The following is a 24,447-nucleotide window of genomic DNA, read 5'->3' as shown; positions in this document are numbered from 1 at the left end:
ACTTTGAAGCCCTCTTGGGGAAGGCACCAGAGAAGCGTGTGTGCTGGACCGAGGCCCGGGGGATTTGTCCTTCCAAAGCCCCCAGGGGCAGCCCCTGCTGTGGCCGGCATGCAGGACTCATCACCTGGGGAACTTTTTGCTCTTCCCTCCTCAGCAGTGTAACAACCCTCAAACTGAAATGTATATTTTTGCTAGAAGTACAAACCTCCAAGTGTTTTTAATAATATAAATAGTGTCCACAAACTGACTTGACTTTAAATAAATCTGAAGTAAATATTTAAGAACCTTTTCGCATCCGGCCTTTCTCTGGGGGATTTCTCTCGGCCCCTGGGGGGCTGCCCTTTGGGAGGGTTTCCATCAGAAGCGATGATTTTCCATCAGAGGCTGGATTTGCTGTGATTTCCAGGGATTTGCCACGACTCCCGGGTCTCTGTGCTTCCCAGGTCTTGTAGCTGCTGTGTTTTTTCCTGCCTGCTCTTGCCATCAAACCTAAAGGCAGCAAGAGCCGGTCGTGAGCAGGGTCCCAGCCTCAGAGCCCCCTGTCCCAAATTTTTGCCGTAGCCCTTGCTGCGGGGTGAAGCTGGGCAATGAGCTGAGCGGGGCCGTAGCCACCCCAAGGTGGGCAAGGATGGGCTCAGGGACAGCCCAGCCGTGTGCTGGCACCGGCCTCTGCTCTTGGCCGCGTCTGAGCACCCCAGGGTTTGCAGGGACCGGCTGCAGCCCGCCAGGCTGCCCTCTCTGCCCCCCGTCAGGGTGTCCAAGCACTTGGCACTTCCCCAAGCTGTGCCACTGCCCCAGCCTTCCCCATGCAGCTGGGGCCACAGAAAGCCCTGAAGGTCCCAGGTGGGGTGGGGGCAGCAGCAGGGTGAGGGTTGAGGTGCTGGGCCTGCCGGGCAGGTGACAATCACCCAGGTGGGCACCAGCTGCACCCACCAGCCCCTATCTGTTGGGGTTTAACCCGGCAGGCAGCGAAATGCCACGCAGCTGCCCTCTCGCTCCCCCCGCAGCGGGACGGGGGAGAGAACCCGAAAAAAGTAAAATTCATGGGCTCAGATAAAGACAATTTAATAGGACAGAAAAGGAAGGGACGGTAATAGTAATAATAGGAAGAAGACGAAGAGGAAGAAGAATTAGAACATGCAAAGCGAGGGATGCACAATGCAGTTGCTCACCACCCACCGACTGATGCCCAGCCAGTCCCTGAGCAGCGGCCCCCAGCCAGCTAATTTATATACTCAGCATATATATCATCATATGGTACAGAATATCTCTTTGGCCAGTTCGGACCAGCTGTCCCAACTGTGTCCCCTCCCAGTTTCTTGTGCCCCCCTGGCCTCCCTGCTGGCAGGGTAGTGTGAAGAGCTGCAAAGTCCTTGACTAGTGTAAACACCACATAGCAACAAGTAAAACATAGTGTGTTATCAATGTTATTGTCATCCTAAATCCCAAACACAGCACAGTACCGGCTACTAGGAGGAAAATTAACGCTATCGCAGCCGAAAACAGGACGCCACCCAAGGCCATAAATAGCCCTGGAGATCGCCCTGCCCTCTTGTCTGCTGGGGACGAGATGGAGCCAGGCTCGCTGGTGGCATCTGGGGTGTTAAGGGCCCGGGGGGACTGTCTGAGACCCCCGTGCAGGTAGGGCTTGGTGGGGGGGTGGCTGGGAGCAGCTTGGGGGGGGTGTGTAGGCTGGAGATGGGGCTGCAAGCCTTTCGCTGTGGGAGCAGAGTGGTTTGTGATGCCTTTGAACCCCACCCCCCCACCCCCTGCCATTTCCCATTTCTCCTGGAGGCTGTGGGGCTGGGGGGAGCGCAGCCCGTGCGTCCGGCTGGCCCTCCTGCTGGAGCTGGGGGTCCCTGGCAGCGTGCTGGCTGGGCACCCCTCCCTGCCAGCCCCAAGCCAAGGGCTCCTGCCCCTTCCGTGCCCCCATGGGGAGCCAGAGCCTGCCCCGTACCCCTGGCTCGTCTCCATGCTCCGGGGGGAGCCCCCAGGCTCGTGGCCCTCGGCTGGCGCAGCCCTGGGCTTTGTTTGCTTTGCAATTAGCTGGGAAATAAGGCTGGATGGGGTGAGGAGAGCCCCGGCGCTCTGCTGGGCTCTGCCCTCGGTGGGAGCTCCGGTGCCCAGACACCAGCCTGGGGGCTCCGAAAATATGGCCCCATCCAGGCACCGCTGGTACCCGGGGGGTGGGGTGGCCGGCGGAGCGGGGCTGGAGGGGGGCTCTGAGCCCGGCCACGTGGCTTCTCCGACTGGCAGGAATTTTGCCCGCGGATCCTGCCGATGGGGCCAGAACTGCCGCTTCTCTCACGATAGAAAATCAGTCCAGATCTGCAGGTACTTCCAGAGCGGGTTTTGCAGCTATGGAGAGTGCTGCAGGTAAGGGGCGGCGAGGAGGGGGCCTGACGCCACGAGGATGGGCTTGGGAGCCAGGAGGTGTCATGCTGGGCTGACCCTCTGTCTGTCCCTGGGCTCCTCCAGCTACCAGCACATCCAGGATGACCCAGTGCCAGTGGGAACCCGCCATGGCCCCGTGCCCCCCGGCCGCTGGGGCTCGCAGCCTGGCAGTGTGCCCACAGCAGGGGGCGGGGGCTGGGGGGTAGCACGGCGCAGCTCGGCCCACCCTGTCCCCAGCGTGAGGCATGTGCCCTTCAAGTTGCCAAGCGCGGAGGTTAAGGAGAAAGAGAAAGACAAGAACATCTCAGCACCTGATAGTGCCCCCCGTGGGGCCATCAGCAGAGAATTTGTCCCTGCAGGAGCTCAGGGTGCTTCAGGTAGGTGCCCAGGGGACCGGCGGGGGCTGAGGATACCGGGGTGGTCGCAGCGGAGCATCCTGTGCATGTTTCTGCCCTTGACCCCAATCCCCCTCCCTCCGTCTCGGGGCAGGGCCCACCTGGGGCTGTGGAAAGCTCTTAACAGCTTTTTTTAGGGTGGGGACCTTAACTGCTAAGCCGCGATGATGGGGTGGGATGTGCTTTTCGCCTCTAAGAGCTCCCCTGCCTGCAGGCTCCCAGCCCCAAGGGCTGGGACTGGATCCAAACTCCTCCGACCCCAGAGAGGCAGTGGTGGAGACGGTGACACGGACTGACCCTGCCAAGGTAAGCTTGGGGGTCTCCTGTGGCTGGGGGGGTCCCATCGCCCCACATCAGTCCCCTAGGCCGGGGCAGTGATGGAGCTGGAGGGCTGCAATGCTGTGCCGCTCTGCTTGCAGGTCACGATGGAGCCGGGCGCTGCGGCAGCCCTGGTCCCCACTGCGGTGCTGAGGGCTCGGAGCGAGGCCGTGGTGTGCGGCATCTGCATGGACCGTGTGTATGAGAAGCCACTGCCAGAGGAGCGGCTCTTTGGGATCCTCCCGAACTGCAGCCACGCGTACTGCGTGGGCTGCATCCGCAAGTGGCGTCGCAGCCGGGACTTCCAGAGCATGGTCATCAAGTGAGTGGGGACGGGGATGTGCCACCCCTTCTGCACCCTGAAATTCTTCCTTGGGTCTGGTGATGTAGCTTTGGGATTGGAGTGACTTTCCTGTGGGAACAGGCTCTTGGGACTTGTGATGGAGACGGGGATGCTGGATGAGGCTGTGGTGGTGGGACCACCCATGTTCCTTGTTCCCTTTTTGGGACACCCGCCTGCACCCATTGCCTTCACCCAGGGCCTGCCCAGAGTGCCGGATCACCTCCAGTTACTACATCCCCAACAAATACTGGGTCTCGGATGCGGAGGAGAAGGAGAAGCTCATCAAAACCTTCAAGGCGCGGACAGGGTGAGTGTGTGGCACTGCAGGCTGCAGGCTCTGTGTTGCTCCAGGAGCCACGCACACAACTGTGCCTTGAATCCCACAGGAAAATCAGGTGCAAGTTCTTTGTCCAGAACTCTGGCCACTGCCCGTTCAAGTCAGACTGCATCTACCTGCATGAGGTGCCTGCCAGGCAGCCACTGCAGCGCAGGCAGCGGTGGCCGAGGATGCCCGCTGTAAGTGGGACAGCATGTGCTGGGGGGCTGGGGCACGGCACGGCCGTGTAACACCGCCGGAGGCCGGGGCTCATCCCCCCTCCTGTGCTGCAGGTGTTCAGCCCTTCTCCCTCAGAGAGCTCTGATGAGGATGAGGAGCTCTGCGTGCTGGAGTGGGCACTCACCCTGGCCCTGACGGAGACAGACGTGCTGCTTGAGTTAAGGCCATGAGATGCTCTTCACACACTTCAGCGACTCCAACTAAGCCACAGGGTGTCCCCTGGGCCCGGGGGCTTCCCGTGGCGAGGAAATGTTTTCTGGGAGGGGGAAGCATCTGCTTTTGATGTGTTTAGCTGCTGCTGGTGTTGGTTTAGGGGGGGGTCCAGGCATGGAGTGGGGTGGGATGGGGAAATAATGTGGCTGTACCAATGGCTGAACGCTCAGCAGGTCCCACATCCCTGCTCCCCCCAGGGAGCTGGGGGTGACAGAGCTGCAGGGGTCTCAGGGCAGTGGGGCACAGCCCCCCCTTATCTGGCCTTCACCTCCTTAGCCGTGCTCTGCACCCCTGGGAGACCTCACAGGAGCTGGGGTGGTGGGCTGGGGGACAGTGGGGGTTTTTAATGCACACGGGCCCGCGGCTGGGGGAGCTGGACAGCTGGGGGTGAATATTTTAAACTGCTTTTAGCCAAATCTGGGAATAATGAAATAAAATGGACTGTGTAACATCAGGCTGCCTGGGGGCTCTCCTTCCGCGGGGGGAGGGGGGCTGAGGGGATACCCCCGCGGGGGTTGGAGCAGGGGGGATGTTAGGGTTTGACTTTAAGGATTTATTTGCATAATATATAAATATTGCATGCCGGGTTGATTTGCATACTCGGCGCGCTTTTCCAGCGGGGCGTGGCCGGAAGCGCGCGGCGCCTGTTCCGGGGGTGGTGCGCGAGGGTCCCGGGGCACCGGTACCGGGCAGCCCCCGGGGCGGGGGGGGGAACAGCGGGCGCCCTCCGCTCCCCGCCGCCTTGTCCCCGCCGCCTTGTCCCCGCCGCCTTGTCCCCGCCGCCTTGTCCCCGCCGCCTTGTCCCCGCCGCCTTGTCCCCGCCGCCTTGTCCCCGCGGTGAGTGCCTGCCCGCTGCGGGCCCCCCCGCGGGCGGCCGGCTGGCTGTGCCCCGCCTGGTTTGCCGGCGGACGGGAGCGGGTCACCGGGGCACGGTGATAATAACGGGGTCAGCGTGGCTGTGGGTGCCGGGGCGGGGGGGTTAGGGCTGGTCTGTTCCTGGAGGAGGGGGACGGAGGGGGTGGGGGGTTCCTTCTCGCCCCACCCCCCACCCCGGGAGCTGGTGGTGGGGAGCTGGGAGCGAAGTGGTTTTGGAGGACTTGGAGGAGCTCCCGGTGCTCTGGCCTGGCTGCGGCCCCCGGGAATGCTCCTGCATCGCCCCCGGTGAGGAGGGTAAGCACGGACCCCGCTGCGAGCAGGGAAGGGCAGCCCCAAAACTGCAGCTGGTGAGGGAGGACCGTGGGGTTTGCTCCGGAGCACGGCTGGCCAGGTCCTGGATGCGCAGAATCTCCCTGCGCCCCTCTCGGTGTGACCCGTGTCAGGCGCTCCCCAATTTTCTTGCAGGCGGCTGCGAAGCCCCCGGAGCAGCGATGGAGCCCCCCTGGCTGCGGAGCTTCGACAAGCCGTGCCGCCTCCTGCTCCACACGCTCGCCTCCGGCTCCTCCGGGACGCTGGCTGCCCTCCGAATGCTGCAGCGGGGCCAGGCCCACGAGGGAGCGGGGCAGGCGTTTCCCTGGCAGCCCTTCATCGCAGCCCTGTGTGCTGAGGAGCCCACGCTGGAGGGGCCGGAGGCGGCCCTGGCTCTGTGAGTCAGCCGCGTTTCCAAAACGTGGTGTTTTGGGGGGGGGTGGGGGGGGGTGGCACGGCGAGTGCCCGATTCAGCACTGTGCATCCTCTCCCCCCCAATGCAGCAGTCCGTAGGGGAAGTCAGGATCGGAGCAGGGACCTGCCGGTCTTCCAGCTTGTGTCTGCAAAAGCTGGTGAAGCCATTTGCTGCCTCCTCTGGCTTCCCAGTCCCATTATACCCTGCGCCGTGGGGCAGGTTGGCAATAAGGAGTTGGGGATTTGCTCTGACGCCCTGCCTCTCCCTTTTCTCCCTTTATCCAGTAAGCCACGGCTGCTGCTGCTTCCCGTCATGTGCCAGAGAAACCTCTTCTCCCTGCTCCTCGTGGTGCGAGCCATGGTGCCAGGGGGCTGCCTGGGCCAGCTGCTCCAGGCTGTGGAGCAGGATTCCCATGTGGATCCCTGGGTGCGGGCACTGGGGGATCTGCTCCAGCAGGGACCAAGGGGAGAGGAGCGCTCCCCACCTCCCACTCCCTTGTCTTCTGTGTGCCAGCAGCAGCTTAGCTGCCTGTGCCAGAAAATCACCCAGAACAAACCAGAGGGGCAAAGAAAACTGAACTGGTGCTTCAGCAAGCAGCCCGGTGCCGCTGGGGATGTGGCTGAAACTATGCTTCAAGATGGGAAGCACAAGAAAGTGTTGGAGGAGAGCCTGGATTTGGACAGGGAGAGAGAGGGAAAGGGGTTGCTTCTGGAGGAGGTGGTGTTTGACCCCCCGGGAGCCCAGGAGGCTGGGGATGTGGCAGGGATGGAAGAGGAGGTACCTGCGGAGCCTTCAGGGGACGGAGCTGCTCAGAACCTGGATGGAGCTGCTCTGGAAAGCTCGGAGCAGGATGCAGCCGGGGAGCCCAGGAAGATTCCCCAGGCAGAGCTGGCAGCAGAGGTCCAGTCCTTTCTCCAGGTACTGGGCAGGGTTTCCTTCCCCCTTCCAGCCAGGGAGCCTTTACAGTCTGGTTTCTATTCCGTTGTCTCATTTTCCTCAGATGCATGGACAGAGGCTGAAAATGCTGCTGCAGAAGGAGTCTGACGTAAGTGGTTACTCCTGTCTCTCTGCTGGAGCTGATGGTATAAAGGGGTTCACGCCACGGCCTCCAGAAGGGGTGGGAGACAGGTGGCTTTCACAGGGAAGACTGGAGGGGGATACAAAGCCCCACTGCCACCTCCTCTGGGCTCAGGTACTGCCTGCCTCCGCCTCCCAGGGATGTGCGATGTGATGGGCGGCCTGTGGGGTCAGCGCTGGCCAAAGCAGGGGGTGGTAGGAAAGAGAAAAGCCCTGGAGCTGTATTTTGTGAGTTGCTTTATTTGTTGTATTGCCCAATACTGTGTTTTTCTCCAGCGCTCAGATCTGAGCATCCCGCTGGAGGTGTACGTCCTGAACAGCTGCTCTCCCAGCCAGGTGAGCTTCATCATCCTTGCTGCAACTGCCATGGAGGGCCTGCTGCTGTCCCTAATGTCCCTGTGCCTTCTGCTGTCCCCAGCTTGAGGGGCTGTGCTCCTTCCTCCAGCTCTCCATGTGCCCGGAGCACCTCCTGGTGCGTTTCTGCAGCTGGCTGTTAGCTCTCACCCCCAACCTCAGCTACACCAGCGCGGCCGTCTTGGCAGAGCAGCTCTTCCTCAGGCGAGTAAGTGTGAGGGCAGCAGAGGCTTCCTGCACCCCATTTTCCTCACCACCATCCCCATCTCCTGCCTTTTCTGTCCCTAGGTCCTGTCCCTCACCCAGGCACCCTCCCGTCACCTCATGGCTGCCCTCGCTTCGTTTTGCTCCAAGTATTCCCAGCCCTTCTGTGAAGTCCTGGTGGCTGCGGTCCTACGGGAGCCTGGGGAAGGTGCGATGGGCTCGCAGGAGGCACGGCTGCTTCTGGAAGCAGCTGGGGGAGCTGAACAGGGGCCATGGGCTGCATCCAGCAAGAAGGGAAGCCCCAACTGTAGAGTGCTGTCTCCTGGGAGGCATTTATCACCCAAAACGTGTTAGGAATCATGGAGGAATGGTGCTGGTTTTATCTGGGCAGGGAAACACTTGGGAGTTTGCGTGGGAGACGGGTTTACAAATGCCTGAGATGGAGAGGGAGGAGAGGCTAGGCTGGTTTCTCAGCACCAGTTCCCCCAGAGGACAGCGGCCATCCCTTCATGGAATAGAGGGTTCCTGACAGCTTCTAATGCTGGGGCCAGAACTGCCCCAGGGTGGCTCTGCTGGCATGAGAAGAGGGTCCTGTGTGAATCCCTGCCATAGCAGCATCCCCTTTTCCTAGGGACTGGTGCTAATTAAACCCTTGCTGCAGACAGGCAAAGGAAGCTGGATTATCCTGAGTAGTTTTTGGGTGTCCTGACTGGGATGTACCTCTGTGTGAAGGGGTGCCAGGAAGAGTTGGACACATCCCTATGGATTTGGCAGCTTCTGGAGACTCTCCTCCCTCGTCTTCGCTCTTGCAGGTGCTGAGCAGACCAAGCTGGTGTGCGAGCTTGTGGAGGAGTGCCTGGAGCCAGACTGTGTACGACTGGTGCTAAGGTAAGAGATTACAGGGACAACAGCTCTGCTTCAGCTTTTGTGCCTGTCTTGATGGGTCTGGCTGGCTCCAGCCACTCAGGAGCACCAGCGAGGCCGTGTGAGCATCACATCTCCTCTTCACCGTCCTTTGCAGCCAAGTCCTAGAGATGCCTTTGACAGAGAAGCTCCTGCCAGTGCTGCAGGCTGTGCTGGAGCGGCAGGTGAGGGGATCTCGAGGATCCCCCTTGTCCCCCTGTGTTTCTTTGCTGGCTCCAGCAGCGCTAGAGCAAGGACCAGCTCTCCTCTCCATTCGTGGCTCTTCCAGGAGGTGCTGCCCCCCGAGCCCTTTGAACTCCTGGTCCTGACTCTGTGCCGGCAGGCCCCAGTCTTTGCCACGTCACTGAATTATGCCAAGCTGGTGACAGCCATGCTCACCATGTACCAAAGCCAGGTAAGACCAGGCTTGGGTCCTGCAGATCAGCTGGTAAAGCTGACCCAGGGCCCGGCCCAGGGGTCTCGGGTGGGCTCCTGGCAGCACAGCTCTCTGAGCTCCTTGCTTCTGTCTGTCCCAGGTCACCCCAGCCCACCGGAGCAGTCTGGCTGCTGCTCTGGATCAGAGCAATGCGGCCCTGAAGAAATCACTGCAGGCCATTCTGGAAGGAGCCAGGTGAGGTAGATGCGGGGCTGGGGGGGTCTCTCATGGGGGGTGGCAGCCTCTGCATTCCTTGTCTACCCCAGGCAGTGGGAAACTGAGTGCCAGCAGCAGCTGTGCCAGTGTGTGTTTGGCGGTGGGTTCCCCTTTTCTTGATTTCTCTCCTCTTTCTGTCTCCTCCTCCCAGGTGAGCGCCAGAGGGAACTGCGAGATAATAGCTTCCTTGGGCAGAGGATGCTTGCAGGGTGGTGGTGGCTGCAGCCCAGTCCCTCACTGGGGCTCACCACCAGCGTGATGGAGACGCAGCAATGTGGGCTGCTGCACACACAGCCCCCATGCCTCAGCCCAGGGCCTTGCAGGTACCTCAGGCTCAGCCAGCCTGGTTTGAGGTGGGCTATCGCTGAGCAACGCCATCCCAGCCCCACACACGCCCCCAGGCTTGAAGATGAGGGTTTTCTTGGTTAAACAATGAATATCTTTCCAGTCATCTCCGCCTTTGGACTGGCTGTGGGCTGTGAGAGTCTGCCACCACAGGCACCTTGCCACACTCAAGATGGCGCCTCCCGCCTTCCCGCCCTGCCACGCTCAAGATGGCGCCTCCCCGCGTGTCCCAAGATGGCGGCAGAGGGGGGACGGCAGTTCAGCTCCCCCTCGCCCAGCTCCGGCCCCCGTGGGCACCCCGCAGCCCAGCTCACCCCCACATCACGCAGGGCCCATGAGTGGGAGGGGTGGCTAGGCACATAAAGATGGTTTGTGCCCCAAACGTGGCTTTATTTTAAGTGGGAAAACAAACAGTCGTTAGTTTTGCATTGTCAATGGGGTAGCGTTGCCTGAAGTGGGGCTGCAGCGAGCCGGGGCCCCTCAGAGAGTCGAGGGTGCCTGTTCTCCCTGCGTGTTCTGTTATAAGAAGGGGTTTGTGTCTCCGTGCCCCCTCAGCGGGCGGCCGGGGGCTGTGGAGATGCTGAAACCCTTCGCTGCCAGGTGCCCTTGGCCATGGCGAGCGGGCTGGGCGAGGCCATGGCTCCTGCCTGGTAGCTTGTAAATCTGAAGAGCTTGACTCCTGTGCCTTATTGCTGTGGTTTGCAGGTGACCTGGCTTGTTTTAACCAACACAAATCTGCATCCTGGCTAAAAGCGGAGCAGCAGGGCTGCAGTGTTTCCCGTGTACCCACGCCCTTGTCTTGTTCCTCACGCTGAGGAGCGCCATGCCTACCCGGCCTCAGCTCTCCCTGAAGCGGCTGCTCCAGCTCTGCACGAGCTGGCATGCCGCCCCTTCTCCTCGCTCACAGCCTGATGGCCCAGGTGAAGAATCATCTTGTCCAAAACCTTTATATTTGAAAGTGTTTTTCCAATATTGTGGCCTGGAGCACCTGGCAGGCACCATTGCACAGTGCAGCTCACAGGCCCTTAGTTCTTACTGCCCTGAACACGTTGCTGAATGGAGACAGAAATTAATTTGAGGCTCTTGGAAGGTGATAATTGTGGACCAGGCATAATTGACCGTTGTGATTTTATCCTGGCTCAAAGGAGCCAAGGCACAAGTGGTATGTTTTGCACGCGTCAGCGTTTCTCTGGTGGCTAAGCTGATTTCTGGGTGGTGCAGCTGTGATCTGCTGGGTCGTTTATCTGATCTGCTGGGATTTACAGCTCTTGGGCTGCAAGAAAACAGGATTTAGATGAAGAGCTGGTTAACTTGAATTTTCTGCTTTAAATTTGCCTTTTTTTCCCTGTTCTGCCAGGGCCTGCGAGGGGCCCTGCAGTGTGTGTCATGTTTCTGGTTCTCAATGCGGTGATGATGATGGTTCCCACTGCGAGGTGCTTAGGGATATGCTAATAAAAAGTAGTTCTGTAGCATTACTGTTTCCAAATTTCTATCCTCTATCCTTGAAAACACCCACTGGAAACCTCACCTGGACACCTTCTGGTCAGAGGACTGGAAAGATGAGGATGGGAGAGGGTGGATGGCTCTGAGGGAGGTAGTGCTAGAGTTTTAACGGGGGTTTTGAAGCATTGCATACTTCAGGAACTATTTAAAAATGCATATACATTTACATCTACAAAGGGAGAAGATGGATTAAAACATGTAGGTGTGACATGTGCCTGCTTCAAGTTTGCTCATTAATGTTTATATCCAGCCAGAGGAATGACACTGAAGCATTAAGCGATGCTCTTAACACCGAGAGCACTCATTTCTCTACGGTAAGAATCTCGAGCTATTTTAGGTGACAGTGGACTGATGAGGCTTCAAAGTCTACGTTAGCTGGAGGAAAGAAACCTCCAGGGAGCCAAATTGTTGATGTATTTGCATACCAGTGAGTTAGTGGTTGACTCTATTGAAGCTATTGTAGGGCTGCCCAAAATATGACATAAATAGAAATTGTGCCCTGATCATCAGGGTCTGAGCCTGCTGTTCTGGCTTTATTAGGTAGCAGACTGTGGTCTTTGCACTTTCCCTGCAAAGCTTGTACCAAGTGACCTCGGTGTCATTGTCCCTGGTGCTTTGACTGCAGCTGTCGGTCATGTGAAGGTGACCAAGGACAAACTCGTCTCCAAAATTCACCTGCTCATCAGCTTCCTGGTGTCTTTGCTAAAGAAGAGCTGGGAGAACACGTGCTGTGTATATCCAGAGCACCCTTGGGGAAGCCCTGGCATCCTTGTGGACTGGGCAGCAATAAAGGGTTTGAAATCTGGCCATGGTGTACATCTGCTCCCTGATGGATGTTTGGTTTTGTAACTGCTTACTGGTTTCTTTAGGCAACAGTTTCATTTTGACAGGCTGTTCTTGGCTGCTACGTGCTGTATGCAGCTTACACTTCCAACTCATCTGGATGTACTGGGAGCTGTGTTTTGGGCCAGCCTACGTGGTTTTTGCAAAGAAACAGTAGTCAGGCAGGAATCGGCTTTGCAGATTTCAAGGGGGGTTCCTGTTCTGCTGGAAAGCATTATGCTGGCTCATGGCAAGAGCCGCCTTAGCCCTGTTTTTGCTCTTGGCTGCAGCTTATCATGTACCGTAGATTCCTCTGGAGTATACGTGTAAGATAACAGTCACGTTAGGAGAATTGGAAGCAAACCCTGCAGACGCTAGACGTGCTGGTGGAAGACTACTTGATAACATGGTGATTGGTAGCAGCGGCACAGAAGACTTTACTTTTGACTCTTCTTGGCCCTCTCAAGAACTTTAAAATGCAGCCTGAACAGTGCAAAGAGGTGGATGTGGCATAAAACATCAGTCAGGTTTTATAGTTCAGCAGAACCTTTTATCCAGGCGTGGAGGGAGAGCCAGGGCTGGGTTTGTCCTTGTCCTGATTGATTAGCAGTGCTGGTGAAGGGAAAGGTCTGAAGCTTTGTCTTAGGTGTTTCCTGAGCTCTATGTAGAAGACAGTGTATATAATTTTCAGCCAGTTTACTTGGGATATTTGTCAGTGGTTCCTTATCTGCTTCCTCTTCTGTTTGCAGAGATTTACCTCTTTCATGGTACAGAGGGGAATTCCCTTTTTGGTTTTTGTTTTGTTTTTTTTTAAAGGAAATTAAGATTATGCAATTGCATGGTTCATCTGTCAGCTCTGCTGCTGCTTCATCTTCCCACGCTGATTTTTGCACCGGTTTCATGACAAGATGATCTCTCCCCTGCCCAGGTGGCATCTTGGTGCCATGACTGGACAGCAGAGAACCTCCTTCGGGTGGGCAGAGGCATGCGAGTGCTGCAGCCGCTGGTGTTAAAACACCAGACGTCAGAGCCGCGTAGGAGCCAGACCACCCTGGTCCCTGCAGCACCTTGTTGGAGAGGGCTGCAACTCAGCGGCTTTCCTGAAAATGGCCCGTATCCATCCTCCTTTCCAAGCAGGAGCTGCAGGTACATCCAGGCAGTTGCTGTGTCCCCTCCTGCAGCAGTGCTGGAAGCTGATAGTCACCCTGCTTCTCCCTGGAGGTAACTGTGTTTCAGTGACAACCTGTTCATCACGTGTGTAATCCCTGATACGCTGCTGCAGTTTTGTGTTGAAATCTGGTGGCTGTGACACCCAGACGTGAGGCTGAGCTGCTCTGGGGAAGGGTCAGCAGTCTTTTTTTTTCCCCCCCCCAGCCTGGAATTTAAAACTGAACCAAAAGAAACAAAAACATTCTTTCTTGGCTGTTTTTTGCCAACGATCTTTTAATCATAATAAGAGAATAGTGTTCTCCCTTGGATAGTCTGGTGGCTGCCAGGTCCCTGTCAGCTGGGGAGACCAGGGCTACATGAAGATGAATTTGCTGGAGGGCTGAGGTGTTGCTTTATGGTTGGACCCCCTTCACAGACCTAATAAATCACATTTGCCACATCAGCAGTAGCAGCCAGTGTCAGTCTGAGCAGCTTTCCTCTGAGAAGCGGATAATCCAGATGACCATGCTCTCCGCCATCTGAGCTGCAAGTTCAGCTCAGCTTCAGGAGGAGCCCTGGGAAGGGGTCGTCGCAGTAGGCTGCTGCAGCGCCGGTGGGCCCTTGCTGGAAGGAGACAGGAGGGGCAAAGCCAGAGCCCGCAGCCCCTTGCTGCCGCTCACCTCTCTGGGCTGGAGATCTCTCGGCAGGGCCTCCTTCATCCCTGCTGAACAGGTCTGTGCATGGGGAGCTGGGCTGCTTTTGCTTGTTTGAGGCCCTACCTCGATTGCCGTTGTGATTTGGATGCTCCTAGGTTAAAAATACGAATACGTTGAGATCCCTGTGTGCGTTTAGTAAGTGCTTTTAGAGGTTCTTTGAACAGGATAGTTTGCAAAGAGGGGCATTGCCTCTTATCGAACCCCTCAGCACATGTGTGTGTGAGGGGACAGGGGAGCTTTTGAGCAGAAAAGTTCTATTCCGGTTTGGGGAACCAATGCGATGGTGTCCTTAGGTCTGTGTCCCCCACAGAGCAAGTCACAGCAGCCATGGACCTGCCAGGACACTAGAGCAGAGGCTACAGAGCCTGATCTGCTGCCTCCCTGGTGCCAGGCTGCTGCTCTCTGAGGTGGAAGCAGGGTCTCTGTGGGGATGGGGCCAGCAGGACCAGGTTGTGTTGATGGCACAGGTGTATGCAGAGGTGTCCTTCCTTCACCCCCCTGGTTTTGTACACTGCTCAGCATCATGCTTTGAAGGTGCTTTTACTTCCCTGCCCCACGACAGGAGCCTTGCCTGCAGGCTGCGTTGAAGAGACACCTTGTACTTGGCTGGAAAAAACACTCCAACAATAAAATATACAGCTTAGACCTGTATGCCCAAGCAGACCCTGCAGGCATGGGGACATCCTCGAGGAGGGGAGTGGTATTGGGGCGGTGGGGCACTGGCCTCCAGCTGCAGAGTCTGAGCCCAAAGGAAGGGTCTTCTCACCTGCTCGGATCTCCCCTTTCTGAAACAAAGAGGCGCCTGGAGGTGAGTTAGCCCAGTGATGGGAATGGCGGTGCCAATGCAAACCTGACTTCATGCTGGGAGAATTCATCTGTTTCCAGGTATCAGCCAGCTGGGAAAGCGCTGGGGGTAAGGGGCAGGGAGGGAGGAAGCTGGGCTGCTCGAGGTTGTCGCTGCTGCACAGCACCCGGGCTCGGCTGCCTCCAGATGCTGTGTGGACGTACTCGCCTGCAGGGATGGATCCGGCCCTGCCGTCAGTCCTCAGCATCCTCTCGCAGCTTGGCCCAGGTGACCTGCTTGCTCCGGGAGGCGCATCTGGGCATGTCCTTCTCCACAAAGGAGCAGCGGTGGTCAGCCCTTGCGCCTGGCAACTCATGGGGGTGGACAGAAAACTAATAGGGCTGGAGAAGAGAGGAAATCCCGGAGGAGATATTTTTAAGGAAAGGCAGATGATGGCAGTGCCAGTCTGCCTTTCGGCATGTCCTGTGTCTTCCCAGTGCTGCCATTGTGAACTTATGATGTGCTAATTGTCATTAATTGGTGCTAATCATGCATTTGTTAGTACATGTGTTACAGGGAAGACAGCATGGGAATTTGGGGCTGTCTTTCCCCTCAGATGACTCACGAATTCTCAGCAGCTCTGCTGCTGGGTCGAGTCCGGGCAGGAGGCCTTTGTCGCAAAAGGCAAAACCCCATCCCTGAAGCTTCAAGGACATTTGAAATTCTGACCTGGTGGGGACCATTGTTGATGGCCACATCCAAAGCCTCATCCCGCAGTGGGCACAGTGGCCCAGCGCAGCTCCTGCTTCAGTGCTGCAAATGGGCTCTCTCAGCCCTCCCTGGGGCCGCATCCTGCACTCTGGCTCTCGGCAGATGGGCATGAGGCTGGGCCAGCCCTGCCCGGGGCTGGGAGATGCCATTTGCTGGCTGACCGCTCAGGGCCTAAGAGATTTGCAGACCCCAGGGACCTGGTGGTACATCAGAGTCCCTGGGTATGGGGGGGCTAAGAGCAGCTGCCTGCCTGCAGCCTGGTCCTCTGTAGTGCTGAGCATTGAGTCAGACTCCACATAAGCTCATTAGGGGAAGAAAGCGGCTTTGGAGGATGTTACAGATTTGAGCAAAGGGATTGGGCAGAGGAAGGGGCAGTGGGGGTGATGGCTGGGGGGAAAACGGGGCAGGAGGTTTGGGAGTCCTGGGCAGAGCGGCTTCCCTGCATCATCAAATACAATGCTACAGGGGCTCCTCGTCAGCCATCCTGGTTTAGCCTGGTGCTGTACCCCTCATGAAGGCATGGGGGTCCCCCCCATCTCTGTGGAGGTCCTGAGTGCCACTGCCTTGCCCCGAGCCTCCTGCCAGGGGGATGCTGAGGCTCTGGTCTGCTCCATTCTGCAGACACCAGGCAAGGAGGGAGCAGTCGTGCTCTCTCCCAGCTCTGGGTGATAGCTGTCACCTCCAAAGAGTGGGTGCAGGATCTGGCCCCGCACCGAAAGCAGAGGTCGCCTGGCCACCTGCAAACCACTTGGCCCGCCCCAGCCCCATGCAGGGAGCTCCCAGCCGCTCTTGTGCATGTCCTTTAAAGGCCTTCTCGCATCGAGCTCTTCCCTGGCAGCTCCTTCTGCCGCAGATGCGGTTGCTTTCCCCTCCGGGGAGACTCTGCTGCTGGCAGCTTGCACCATGCGGGGCCCTGGCACCCCCCAACCCACCAGGAGACCGCTTCCCCTGACCCCCCTCCTGGGTCTGCCGGGGACCCGACAGCGCTGAGTGCTGGGTCCGAGCTGGGTGGCCCCAGCATCTGCCTTCGGCTGCTTGAGACAAGTTCAGGCAGGTAATGACCCGGGGAGTGTTTGGTAAAGTCACCGAGCCGAGGGAAAGCGCTCGGTCTGGCTTCCCGGGGGGTTATTGACGCCACACCGGGCAAACAAGCTGCGTGCCTCTCTACTTCCATCCATAAAACAAGGATAAGGGGTGTCTGTAAGGCTGCCTGAGCTGTGGTGAATCGGCAGGCTGCAGGGTCTGCTGTGACTGCTACAGAGCCAGTGCTTTGCAGTGGGGACCAGACCTCGGGAGAGCTCTGATACTCACTGATGTGATGAGTCTGGCTGACCCCCGGTGCCCGGGAGCTCCTGAGCCCCTGGGCAGGGGTGTCAGGGACAATTTCCAGCGTATAGGCACGAAATGGGTTTGTTTTGACAGATGCCAAGTGCTGCTGGCTCTTACACCTTCATCAGGGCTGAGCAGGCTCTGGGAGATGGGTGATGGCCTCACTCGGTGTGGGGGCAAGATGGGGTGATGGTCCCGCTCAGTGCTGGGGTGACCTAGACTGAGCTTGGCCAAGGCTTTGCACAGGCACGTGGGTTCAAACCGTCCCTGCTGTCTGTCCCTTTAAATCTCTGCTGTATTTCTTGTCCTGGCCAAAAAAAAATATTTCCTTCTGCCCCATATCTGCATGTCCATGGGCACAGCTCCTGAGGAGACACGTCCTACAGGAGAGTCCCTTCTGTGCAGATAGTTTACCCTGGGCTGGGAGGGGGACTCTGGGCTTCTGCTGGCTTTCTCTGATTTTTAAATATTGCAAAACCGCTTGAAAGAGACATCCCAGCTCCCTTAGACTTGGGAATTTCTTCTTTTTGTCTACCTGGGAGCCAGCCTGGCAGGGGGATGCTTGGGGACTGAACTGTCCGCTGCCTGGGGTACAGCAGGTTGCTCACACTCTGCACTGGGTGCTTGCACCGGTAGGTGGGTGCAAACGTATCTCCCCCCGCAGAGATGACCCACATCGTGAGCCCCAAGTGAGGATTGCCCGGTGGGAGGGGAACGGGGGCGATGTGCAGGAAAGTCCACCCTCAGTGCTGCACAGAATTGGGGCTTGTATTAAATTCCTTGTCTGCCTCCCTCTGTGCCCGCCCGAATCCCAGCAGCATCCTCCTGAATCGCAGTGGGCCTCCCCACCTCTTTTCCCACAGATGCCTCCATGCTAAGTAGAGGAGCTCGGAGCTCCTTCTGGGTGAGAAAATGCTTTAAAAATATAACATTTAGAGGCGTTCTCCCATCTGCGCGCAGCTAATATGTGTCTCTCATGATAGGTGTGCTGGTCCTGGAGCCTCCGCGCTTTGCAAATGATGCCGCTCGAAGGGACCTCGCTGGGAGAGGGGGAAGAGGAGGCACAGGGACTCACCCAGGGGTGCCGGCGGCGGCAGCGGCAGAGGACAAGCTGCCGCCCCAGCCCCTCACCTCGGAGGTATGTGCACGAAAGGCTTGCCCTGCAGCTCTTGGGGTGCTGGCAAGCATGGGACAGGGACAGCGGTGCCAGGCAAGTGGGTGTGCTGGCTGGAGCATCCAAGGCACCAAGCATCATTTCGGCACAGCAGCCCCTTCTGCTGCAGCCACGGCTCCTGGGGAACGACCCCCCAGGCTTGTAGGGAGGAGAGGGAAAAGCCCTGCTGTAGTGCTTTCTAGGGCCGGGAGCAAAGTTTGGGGGTTCAAACGCTTTCCCGGTCGGGTGCTGGGCTCCAGCACAAGGCTGCAGAGGGCTGTTTGCACGGCAGCCCCTCTATCCCCACGCACAGGTGACCCGCCATCCCCGCTGTGCTCCAGCATCCCCAGCCCCACTGAGCAGGGATACCGCAAAGCTGCCAGGTTCCTTGTCCCCAGAACAGGGTTTTGGGGTGGCAAGGGAATGCCGGTGTACTTTTTTGGGGGGGCAAAAGTGCGTGCCAAGGCCTGCCATCCCCGCAGCGGTGACGTGAGATGGCGCCCGGGCTCTGCCGGCAGCCGTGTTTGTTGTGGTGCCTGGGAAGCGGCCGGCTCGCAGCGAGGTCCGCTTAGCAGCCGGGTCGGGGGGGCTGGGGGGGGGGAAATAAAAATAATGTACTGAGGAAAAGCACGGCCGTGGGCCGGTGACTCATTGCTGGCTGGAAGCAGCTTCGGCGGGCTCCTCGGTGGCGGCTCTGCGGCGGCTGCAGGAGCGGAGGGGGCTGCTGCGCCCGTGCCAGGCAGAGCGGGGACAGGGACGGAGCAGGCTGCAGAGGATGCTCGGAAAGGACCCAGGTCCAGAGCAGCATCCCCCATCGAGGGATGCCGTGGCGGCTGGGGGAGGGCGGAGGGGGTGGGATGCTGCTTCTGCTGCCAGAGTTTCTTTGGGGTTTACCCAGGCTTCTCTCCGCAGGGAGCAGCGGGCAGAGCTGGCCAGGCTCCTGCCGTCTCCGGATGAAGGTAAGGACAGCCTAGGGTGGGGATGGGGGGAAAGGGCTGGGGTTCGCTCCCTCCCTGAGCAGCATTGCACGGGTCCAGCAGGAGGGTGTCCCCTGGCCTGGCAGCACCTGTCTGCCACCTCGCAGCCCTTCCAGCCCTGGGACCCCAGCCCCATCCTCTGGATCTGCCTTGCCAGCTGCAACCCACCCGCTGCACCACATCCCTTGCCCTCCTCCCCCTGCCCTGGCCCAGCCTAGCTGCAGCTCCCTGAACCCTGCAGGGGTATTTTGGGGGGCACTTGCCAGCCCATGCCCCCTAAGGAGCCTGCAGAAATGCCAGCAGTATTTTCGGGGGTCTCCCCTGAAGTGGTGTCAGGCTGGGGAGGGGACGCTGCTGCCCGGCTCCCACCACCCTTTCTGTCCCCAGGGAGGATGAGCAGTCCCCAGGGACACCCAGATGGGGTTTTGGCCAGGAGTGAGAAGAGCATGGAGTGCGTCGGCAAGGTGAGAGGGAGGGGAGGGTGACAGGTTGGGGGGGGGGCCTTCCCTCGTTAGCCCCTTGGCTTGGCTAGACCCCCAGCCTCTCGGTGCTGCTCTTTTCGGGAGCCTTCCAGCGCCAGGGAGGGGTTTGCTCAGACGTGCCCATGTGCCCCCCAGGTGCCAGGCACGGACAGCCAGGAGCTGGCTGTGCGCACCCGGGACAGCGATGGGACCAAGGAAGGTGGGTGAGTCCCCATCCCACATCCCAGCTGGGTAAGGGAAGGCTTGAAGTAGCTGGGGATGAGCGTGGGAACAGTGTGGCCTGGTGGGGGTCATCTCCTTTGGTGGGGACATAGGGAAGGGGGCACTGGCCCAGGGGGACCTGAAGCCTCCCTGATGCTGGGGGAAGGACTGGGATGGTCCCACACCACAGGCGTCTGCTCCCTACTGGGATGGGAGGGCAGAAGGAGGAGGAAAGGCCAAGGGAAAGCCTTCCCATGAGGTCTCTCCCGTGACGTTAGTGCCTCCCTGCAGGTGCCAAAACCCCGGAGGAGCCGCTGCCGAGTTTCCCCAGTGAGCTCTCGGTGCTGGACAGACTAGGCTTGCACAGGTAAGACAAGTGAGCACCTGTGTCCCTCTGGGGGTGTGGGACAGGGGGTCCCAGGGCACCATGTGGTCCAGGGATTGAGCTTTCCTCCTTTCCCACTGCACAAGAGCCACTCTCCAGGCGAGGGCCACTGGGGTTCCCACTTCTGGTGGGAGCAGACCAAGGGCATTTTCTGCATGCAGTCCCCAAGTCCCCATGGTGCCTCCACCTCTGACAGCACTTCTCTTTCTGCAGGGTGGCTTTGACAGAGCAGGATGTAGAGGTGAGGGTTGCCAGAGGCGTGGGTGGGCTGGGGGAGGGGGACAGAAGGACAGATGACTTGCTGGCTCACAGTCCTGGGGCTGTGCCCTGCTCCTGGCCACCCTCCAGGCACCGCAGTCCCCTGGCAGCTGCTGTGCAAATCCCTTTCCCAGTGATGCTGTTGGCATTTGGAGGCAGCTGCATTTCCACAGCAAGCTGAGCCTGTCCTCTGCACGCCCGGCAATCCCACAAAGTGCTCTGCAGCTTGCCGAGAGCGCCCTTAGCCAGGAAGGTGGCGGAAGCCACACTAATAAAAATAATTTTCCTGTGAGTGCCAGGGCTGAGTCAGGCTCTGCTGACAGCTGGGACCTGCAGCGAGGGCTGGCGTCTGCCTGGCGCGTGGTTTTGCCAGGAGGGCTCGGGATTTCCATGCGTTATCAGCTGCCTGGGGGACAGGTCTCGGTCAGGCTGACATCTCACAGGGACTGTCCCCAGCATGCAGCAGCCTAATGAGTGCTGGGGCAAGGCAAGTGTTAATTATCCTTAGCACTGCCCTGCTTGGTGGCATGTTAAGGGGGGGTCTGTCTGTGCCTTGGGGACAGCAGCACATGGCCCTGGTGGCTCCCCCTTCACCCTGTCCCCCACTTCTCGCCCTCCCATCCCACAGGCAGCCTTTGCCCACCTCGCCCTGGCTTTTCGCTGTGACGTGTTCACCCTGCAGCAACGGGTGCAGGTGGAGAAACGGGCACGGGATGCAGCAGAGGAAAACATCCAGGAGGAGCTGGGGCAGTGCCGGGCTGCCCTGGAGGTAGGCGGGCACCAGGGCAGGGGGCTGGCATCTGCTGTGAACATCCAGCCTTGCTCCTGGCTCCAGCAGCTCCATCCTCTCCCTCCGCAGAGGCTGGGCCCATCTTGCACTGATGCAGGCTGCAAGGAGACGCTGGAGCAGCTGCAGCGCAGCCTGGCTGTGTTGGCAGCCGCTGTCGAGCGGGCAACCAGCGCGGCAGAGAAGCTGGGGGCTGTACATCAGGTCTGTACACCTGGGATGCCCTGCCAGGGCCGGGAGCAATGGAGGGTGCTGCGGCTGGGCTTGAGGACCCACCTCTGGGCTTGCTGGGTTTTTTCTCTCGTCCTGGTGGTGCTGGCATTGACCTCATGTTTGCACGTACCAGGGTGCGAGAGATCTGCCTGCCCTTGGGAGCAGGAAGGGGATGCGTTTGCACCCCCTGGGTGGGGGCACCATGGGATGTACAGTGAGGGACTGGCAGGGACCTGGGTCCTTAGGGACCAGGAGATGGGGGGCCTGATCCCCCATCCTGCCCGGCCGCAGGAGGCCCGGATGAGCCGAGCAGCGGAGGTTATGGTCCAGCACGTGGAGAACCTGAAGCGGCACCACATGCGGGAGCACGCGGAGCTGGAGGAGATGAAGCGCCTGATCCAGCAAAACTCCCGCAATCGGCAGCTGGCGGAGACCCAGGGTGAGGTGGGCTCCGCCGCCGGGACCTGCAGAGGGTTTGCATGGGGTGACCCTGCAGGATTTGGTCCCAAACCCTCCGGGGGAGTCACTGTGATCCCACACCACAGAGCCAGTGGGTTCTGCAAGCTGGGGACCGGGGGTGGGTGACAGCTGGCACCCAGTGACAAATGCGAGAGGCCGGTGTAACAGCAGACGGGATGTGGGAGCAGGTGCTGGTGGCCGGAGAGCCATCGTCCCGTGGCCCAGCTGGGAATGTGGGGCAGGGGGGCTCGGGGCACACTAAGGGCGCTTTGTCCCTAGACGCCAAACCCCACACGTGCCACTGGCGTGCATGCAGACAGGGTCCCCCCGGCCAGGGCTGTGACTTGTCCCAAGCACATGGCCAGGACAGCTTCCGACGCGAGGGAGGTTTGCAGCTGTCTGTCCGTCAGCCTCCTCTTAATTTTTGGGGGTGATGTAAAGCTGCTTCTCTTTGCTCCCAGATGACACGGAGCCACGGCTGAGGCCTCACCCCTTGATGCGAACTTTCCAGCAGGTAACTGGTCCCAGTTCAAGAGCCCCGGAACCACCGCCTCCCCGTGCCCTGCCGCTCTCCCTTGCCCAGCGGTCCCCACGCACCCACTGGTCCCCAGATAATGCCACTCCTGCCAGCTGCTTGCTGCAGATGAATGAAATGCTGGGGTTGAGGCAAAATGTAGGGGCAGCCTCGGAAGGCTGCAGGGAGACAGGGTGCCCGGGGCTGGGGAGACAGGGTGCCCGGGTTTGGGGGCTGCTTGTCGAGGAGATCTCAGGCAGGTCCCTCTGCATTGCAGGGTCATAGCGCAAGAGCCGCAGGCTTGGCTGTTCTCTAGCACCAGTTCGAATTCGGCACTGATTCCCCTACAGCTCAAGAGGTAGGGGAGCGCTCGGGGAGGGGGGAGGGCAGCCCCAGCGGCATGGCTTGAAGCAGTAAGGACAGGTGCAAATCTCTTGGCTTTGACCTTCCCTCATCTCACCAGCTGTCTGGCTTCCCCCTTAGTGCCAGGGCCAGTGGGAGGCTGGCAGCATCCCTTCTCCTCCTCAGTGTCCCTTGCCTGTGCTGGGGAGGCGATGGGGAAGGAGGAGATGGGGAGCACGGGGAGGCGGCTGTCATGGTGCTCACCCCCAGCCCCTCCATTGCAGGGGTCTGCCCGCCGCAGAGTCAGCATCGCCGTCATCCCCAAGCAGCTCTTGGTAAGGACACACACAGGCGGGGGACGGCCAGGAGCTGTGCCCTGCTGTCGGACAGGTGTCCCCAGGCTTGGTGCTGCTGGGGGTCTGGGTCCCCACTGATGCTCCCGCCTTTGGTGCCCAGCCAGGTGCCAGCCCTGACAGCCGAACAGCCCTGGCTGGCGAGCCAGAGAGGGAGCGGGTCCCGCGCTGGCCCAGCACCCAGAGGTAACCGCGCTGGGCAGCGGGGAGGCCACGGCACTGGCTGCCTCTGGCCCGCGGGGGACAGCACAGAACCCCATCCTCTCCCACCCCAGGAGTGAGCTGGAGCAGCCAGGCCAGGGCAGCGCCGTGACCAGGGAACCGGTGGCTGAGGCAGGCGGCAGAGGCTCAAGTACAGGGGACGAGGAGCCGGAGCAGCTTGGGCTGACGTGAGCAGCACCCTGCGTGTGCCCAGCATCCCCGCCCCCACCCCCCCGGCTTCTGGACCCTCTGTAGCCAGCACGTGGGAAATGGGCTGGGGGATTTGGTGATGGAAGGCTGGGGTGTTGCTTGGCTGCCCCAGCTTGACCCTGCTCTGCCTCAGTTTCCCTCATGCATTGTGGGGTCACTCGTGCCCTCCCTGGGCTTGTTGCATTTGGGTTTGCAAAAGGGTCAGTGGGGTCTGGGGTTGTTAAACACCCCCCTCATCCCCAGCTGGGGCGGAGGTGGGATTCGCTGTCTTGCCCTGGGTGACGAGTGTCCCCTATCACCTTCTTCCCAGATCCAAAGGGTCCCCAGCGGAGCTGTGGCGGCCGTGGCTCTTCCTCCCGCAGCACTACTGGGTTTTCTTCTGGCTGTTTCTCCTGAGCATCGCCTTCCTCCTTCTTATCCGTGTCCTGGAGCTGCAGCGGCTGCAGCCTGCAGCATCATCCAAGGCCTAGCCGGAGCGGGAAGGGGGAGGCAGCTGGGAGGCACCCACTCTCCGTTGCTGCTCCTTCCCTGCACCGTAAAACACCAAAACCCTAGAATAATAAAATTGGAGGAAAAATGGGGGAATTGTGATGCTGGAGAGCAGGGGGAACATCCTGTGGTGGGACCTAAAGTTTGGTTTGCACCTCCTTACAGGTGTGAAGGGCTCCGGGAGCTGCAGCAGCCCTCATCAGTGCTATGAGTTTGCCTGTTCTCCGGGCACGCAGAGGGGTGCAGGGATGCCACCGCATGTCCCCCTGTGCCGAGGACAGAGACTGGGCTGTCCGCGGCCGGTGGGTCTGTGTTAGAGCCGTGTCCCACTGTGCTGGCCAGGTGCCCTCCACCACGGCACATCCTCGTCCCTGCTGCCTGGGGAGCTGTAATTAAGATCTAATGCTCATTTGCTGCTTCCCCCGGGGGATGAAGCTGGGGCTGGAAGGAGCAGGTCAGCGTTCAGACTTTCCCATGGCACCACAAAGGGCTCACAAACAGAGCGAGCTGTTCCTGACTGCTCCGGCGCCTGGGAAAATTGCCTGGTTTGACGCAGACACCCGGTTTCCGCGTCCGCCCCGGCCTCTGGTGGCCCCAAAACATGGGTGGGCTCCCTTGCACCCACACCCAGCAGCTTTGCAGGGGGCTGGCGAGCTTCAAACACCCCGGCTGAACTGCAGGGAAGGGGGGACATGGGGGGGGGGGGGAGGTCTGCACCAGGACCCCCAGGAAGAAGCCAGAGGGGACCACGGGAAGGAGGGATGGAGGTGCTGGGCTGGCTGCCCCTGCTCAGCACCGCTGCCACCAGTGCCACGGGTGACTCAGAAGCAGGCGACGTAACCCCCGCCTCGTACGCCAGCTTGCCCCGTGTCCCTGAGTCACCGTCCCCAGCCTTGTAGCAGGTTGTCCCTGTGCATCACCGGCCCCACCAGCCCCTTAGGGCGCTGTGACACCCACCGTGGCACGTGGCAAGCGGCCAGCAGCACCCTGAGGAC

The 24,447-nt window shown here is 59.7% G+C and overlaps 3 protein-coding genes across 11 annotated transcripts; all 3 read left to right on the top strand.

Moving 5' to 3' along the window:
* The first annotated feature begins 1,526 nt into the window (after window positions 1-1,526).
* LOC102045937 (probable E3 ubiquitin-protein ligase makorin-1) lies at window positions 1,527-4,537 on the top strand. The gene is made up of 8 exons (XM_005447150.3): window positions 1,527-1,641; window positions 2,257-2,376; window positions 2,479-2,771; window positions 3,004-3,095; window positions 3,209-3,429; window positions 3,647-3,757; window positions 3,837-3,966; window positions 4,060-4,537. The coding sequence occupies exons 1-8, from the start codon at window positions 1,571-1,573 to the stop codon at window positions 4,174-4,176; spliced, it is 1,155 nt and encodes a 384-aa protein (XP_005447207.2). The 5' UTR covers window positions 1,527-1,570; the 3' UTR covers window positions 4,177-4,537.
* Window positions 4,538-5,040: 503 nt separating this feature from the next.
* On the top strand, window positions 5,041-10,826 carry FANCE (FA complementation group E). 6 transcript variants are annotated; one of them, XM_055728051.1, is made up of 12 exons: window positions 5,041-5,056; window positions 5,561-5,801; window positions 6,104-6,737; window positions 6,820-6,864; window positions 7,173-7,232; window positions 7,315-7,458; window positions 7,539-7,662; window positions 8,267-8,342; window positions 8,476-8,542; window positions 8,647-8,772; window positions 8,894-8,993; window positions 9,166-10,826. In XM_055728051.1, the coding sequence occupies exons 2-11, from the start codon at window positions 5,587-5,589 to the stop codon at window positions 8,990-8,992; spliced, it is 1,590 nt and encodes a 529-aa protein (XP_055584026.1). In that variant the 5' UTR covers window positions 5,041-5,056; window positions 5,561-5,586; the 3' UTR covers window position 8,993; window positions 9,166-10,826. The 6 variants fall into 6 exon arrangements, with proteins under 6 accessions (XP_055584026.1, XP_055584025.1, XP_027672378.2 ...); XM_055728050.1 differs by lacking the exon at window positions 5,041-5,056 and having other exon boundaries at window positions 5,260-5,801; window positions 7,342-7,458; XM_027816577.2 differs by lacking the exon at window positions 5,041-5,056 and having other exon boundaries at window positions 5,261-5,801; window positions 10,060-10,826.
* Window positions 10,827-13,345: 2,519 nt separating this feature from the next.
* Window positions 13,346-24,111, top strand: LOC114018088 (inositol 1,4,5-triphosphate receptor associated 2-like). Of its 4 annotated transcripts, none has more exons than XR_008735412.1 (16): window positions 13,350-13,560; window positions 17,292-17,332; window positions 17,412-17,566; window positions 18,494-18,540; window positions 18,946-19,022; window positions 19,176-19,239; window positions 19,533-19,608; window positions 19,840-19,867; window positions 20,513-20,653; window positions 20,744-20,875; window positions 21,176-21,323; window positions 21,805-21,857; window positions 22,484-22,534; window positions 22,660-22,738; window positions 22,828-22,941; window positions 23,274-23,412. XR_008735412.1 is itself a non-coding variant. In XM_055728418.1 (16 exons), exons 2-16 carry the CDS (start codon window positions 17,300-17,302, stop codon window positions 23,431-23,433), a joined length of 1,362 nt encoding a protein of 453 aa, XP_055584393.1. In that variant the 5' UTR covers window positions 13,352-13,560; window positions 17,292-17,299; the 3' UTR covers window positions 23,434-23,537. The 4 variants fall into 4 exon arrangements, 3 of the variants coding, with proteins under 3 accessions (XP_055584394.1, XP_055584393.1, XP_055584395.1); XM_055728418.1 differs by having other exon boundaries at window positions 13,352-13,560; window positions 22,656-22,738; window positions 23,274-23,537; XM_055728420.1 differs by lacking the exon at window positions 17,292-17,332 and having other exon boundaries at window positions 13,354-13,560; window positions 22,656-22,738; window positions 23,274-23,537.
* Window positions 24,112-24,447: the final 336 nt, after the last annotated feature.

The sequence above is a fragment of the Falco cherrug genome, chromosome 16 (assembly GCF_023634085.1).
Source record: "Falco cherrug isolate bFalChe1 chromosome 16, bFalChe1.pri, whole genome shotgun sequence".
Lineage (NCBI taxonomy): Eukaryota > Metazoa > Chordata > Aves > Falconiformes > Falconidae > Falco > Falco cherrug.
This window is presented reverse-complemented; position numbering and strand designations above follow the sequence as displayed.

Excerpts from the sequence above, each read along its gene's own strand:
- LOC102045937 (XM_005447150.3), top strand. The coding sequence starts at position 1,571 with ATGGAGCCAGGCTCGCTGGTGGCATCTGGGGTGTTAAGGGCCCGGGGG. Across the intron at positions 3,096-3,208 it reads CACGGACTGACCCTGCCAAG|GTCACGATGGAGCCGGGCGC; the intron begins GTAAGCTTGGGG and ends CTCTGCTTGCAG. Across the intron at positions 3,758-3,836 it reads ACCTTCAAGGCGCGGACAGG|GAAAATCAGGTGCAAGTTCT; the intron begins GTGAGTGTGTGG and ends TGAATCCCACAG.
- FANCE (XM_027816577.2), top strand. The coding sequence starts at position 5,494 with ATGCGCAGAATCTCCCTGCGCCCCTCTCGGTGTGACCCGTGTCAGGCG. Across the intron at positions 8,343-8,475 it reads TGTGTACGACTGGTGCTAAG|CCAAGTCCTAGAGATGCCTT; the intron begins GTAAGAGATTAC and ends CGTCCTTTGCAG. Across the intron at positions 8,773-8,893 it reads TCACCATGTACCAAAGCCAG|GTCACCCCAGCCCACCGGAG; the intron begins GTAAGACCAGGC and ends TGTCTGTCCCAG.
- LOC114018088 (XM_055728418.1), top strand. The coding sequence starts at position 17,300 with ATGCTAAGTAGAGGAGCTCGGAGCTCCTTCTGG. Across the intron at positions 19,023-19,175 it reads GCATGGAGTGCGTCGGCAAG|GTGCCAGGCACGGACAGCCA; the intron begins GTGAGAGGGAGG and ends TGTGCCCCCCAG. Across the intron at positions 21,324-21,804 it reads GCAGCTGGCGGAGACCCAGG|ATGACACGGAGCCACGGCTG; the intron begins GTGAGGTGGGCT and ends CTTTGCTCCCAG.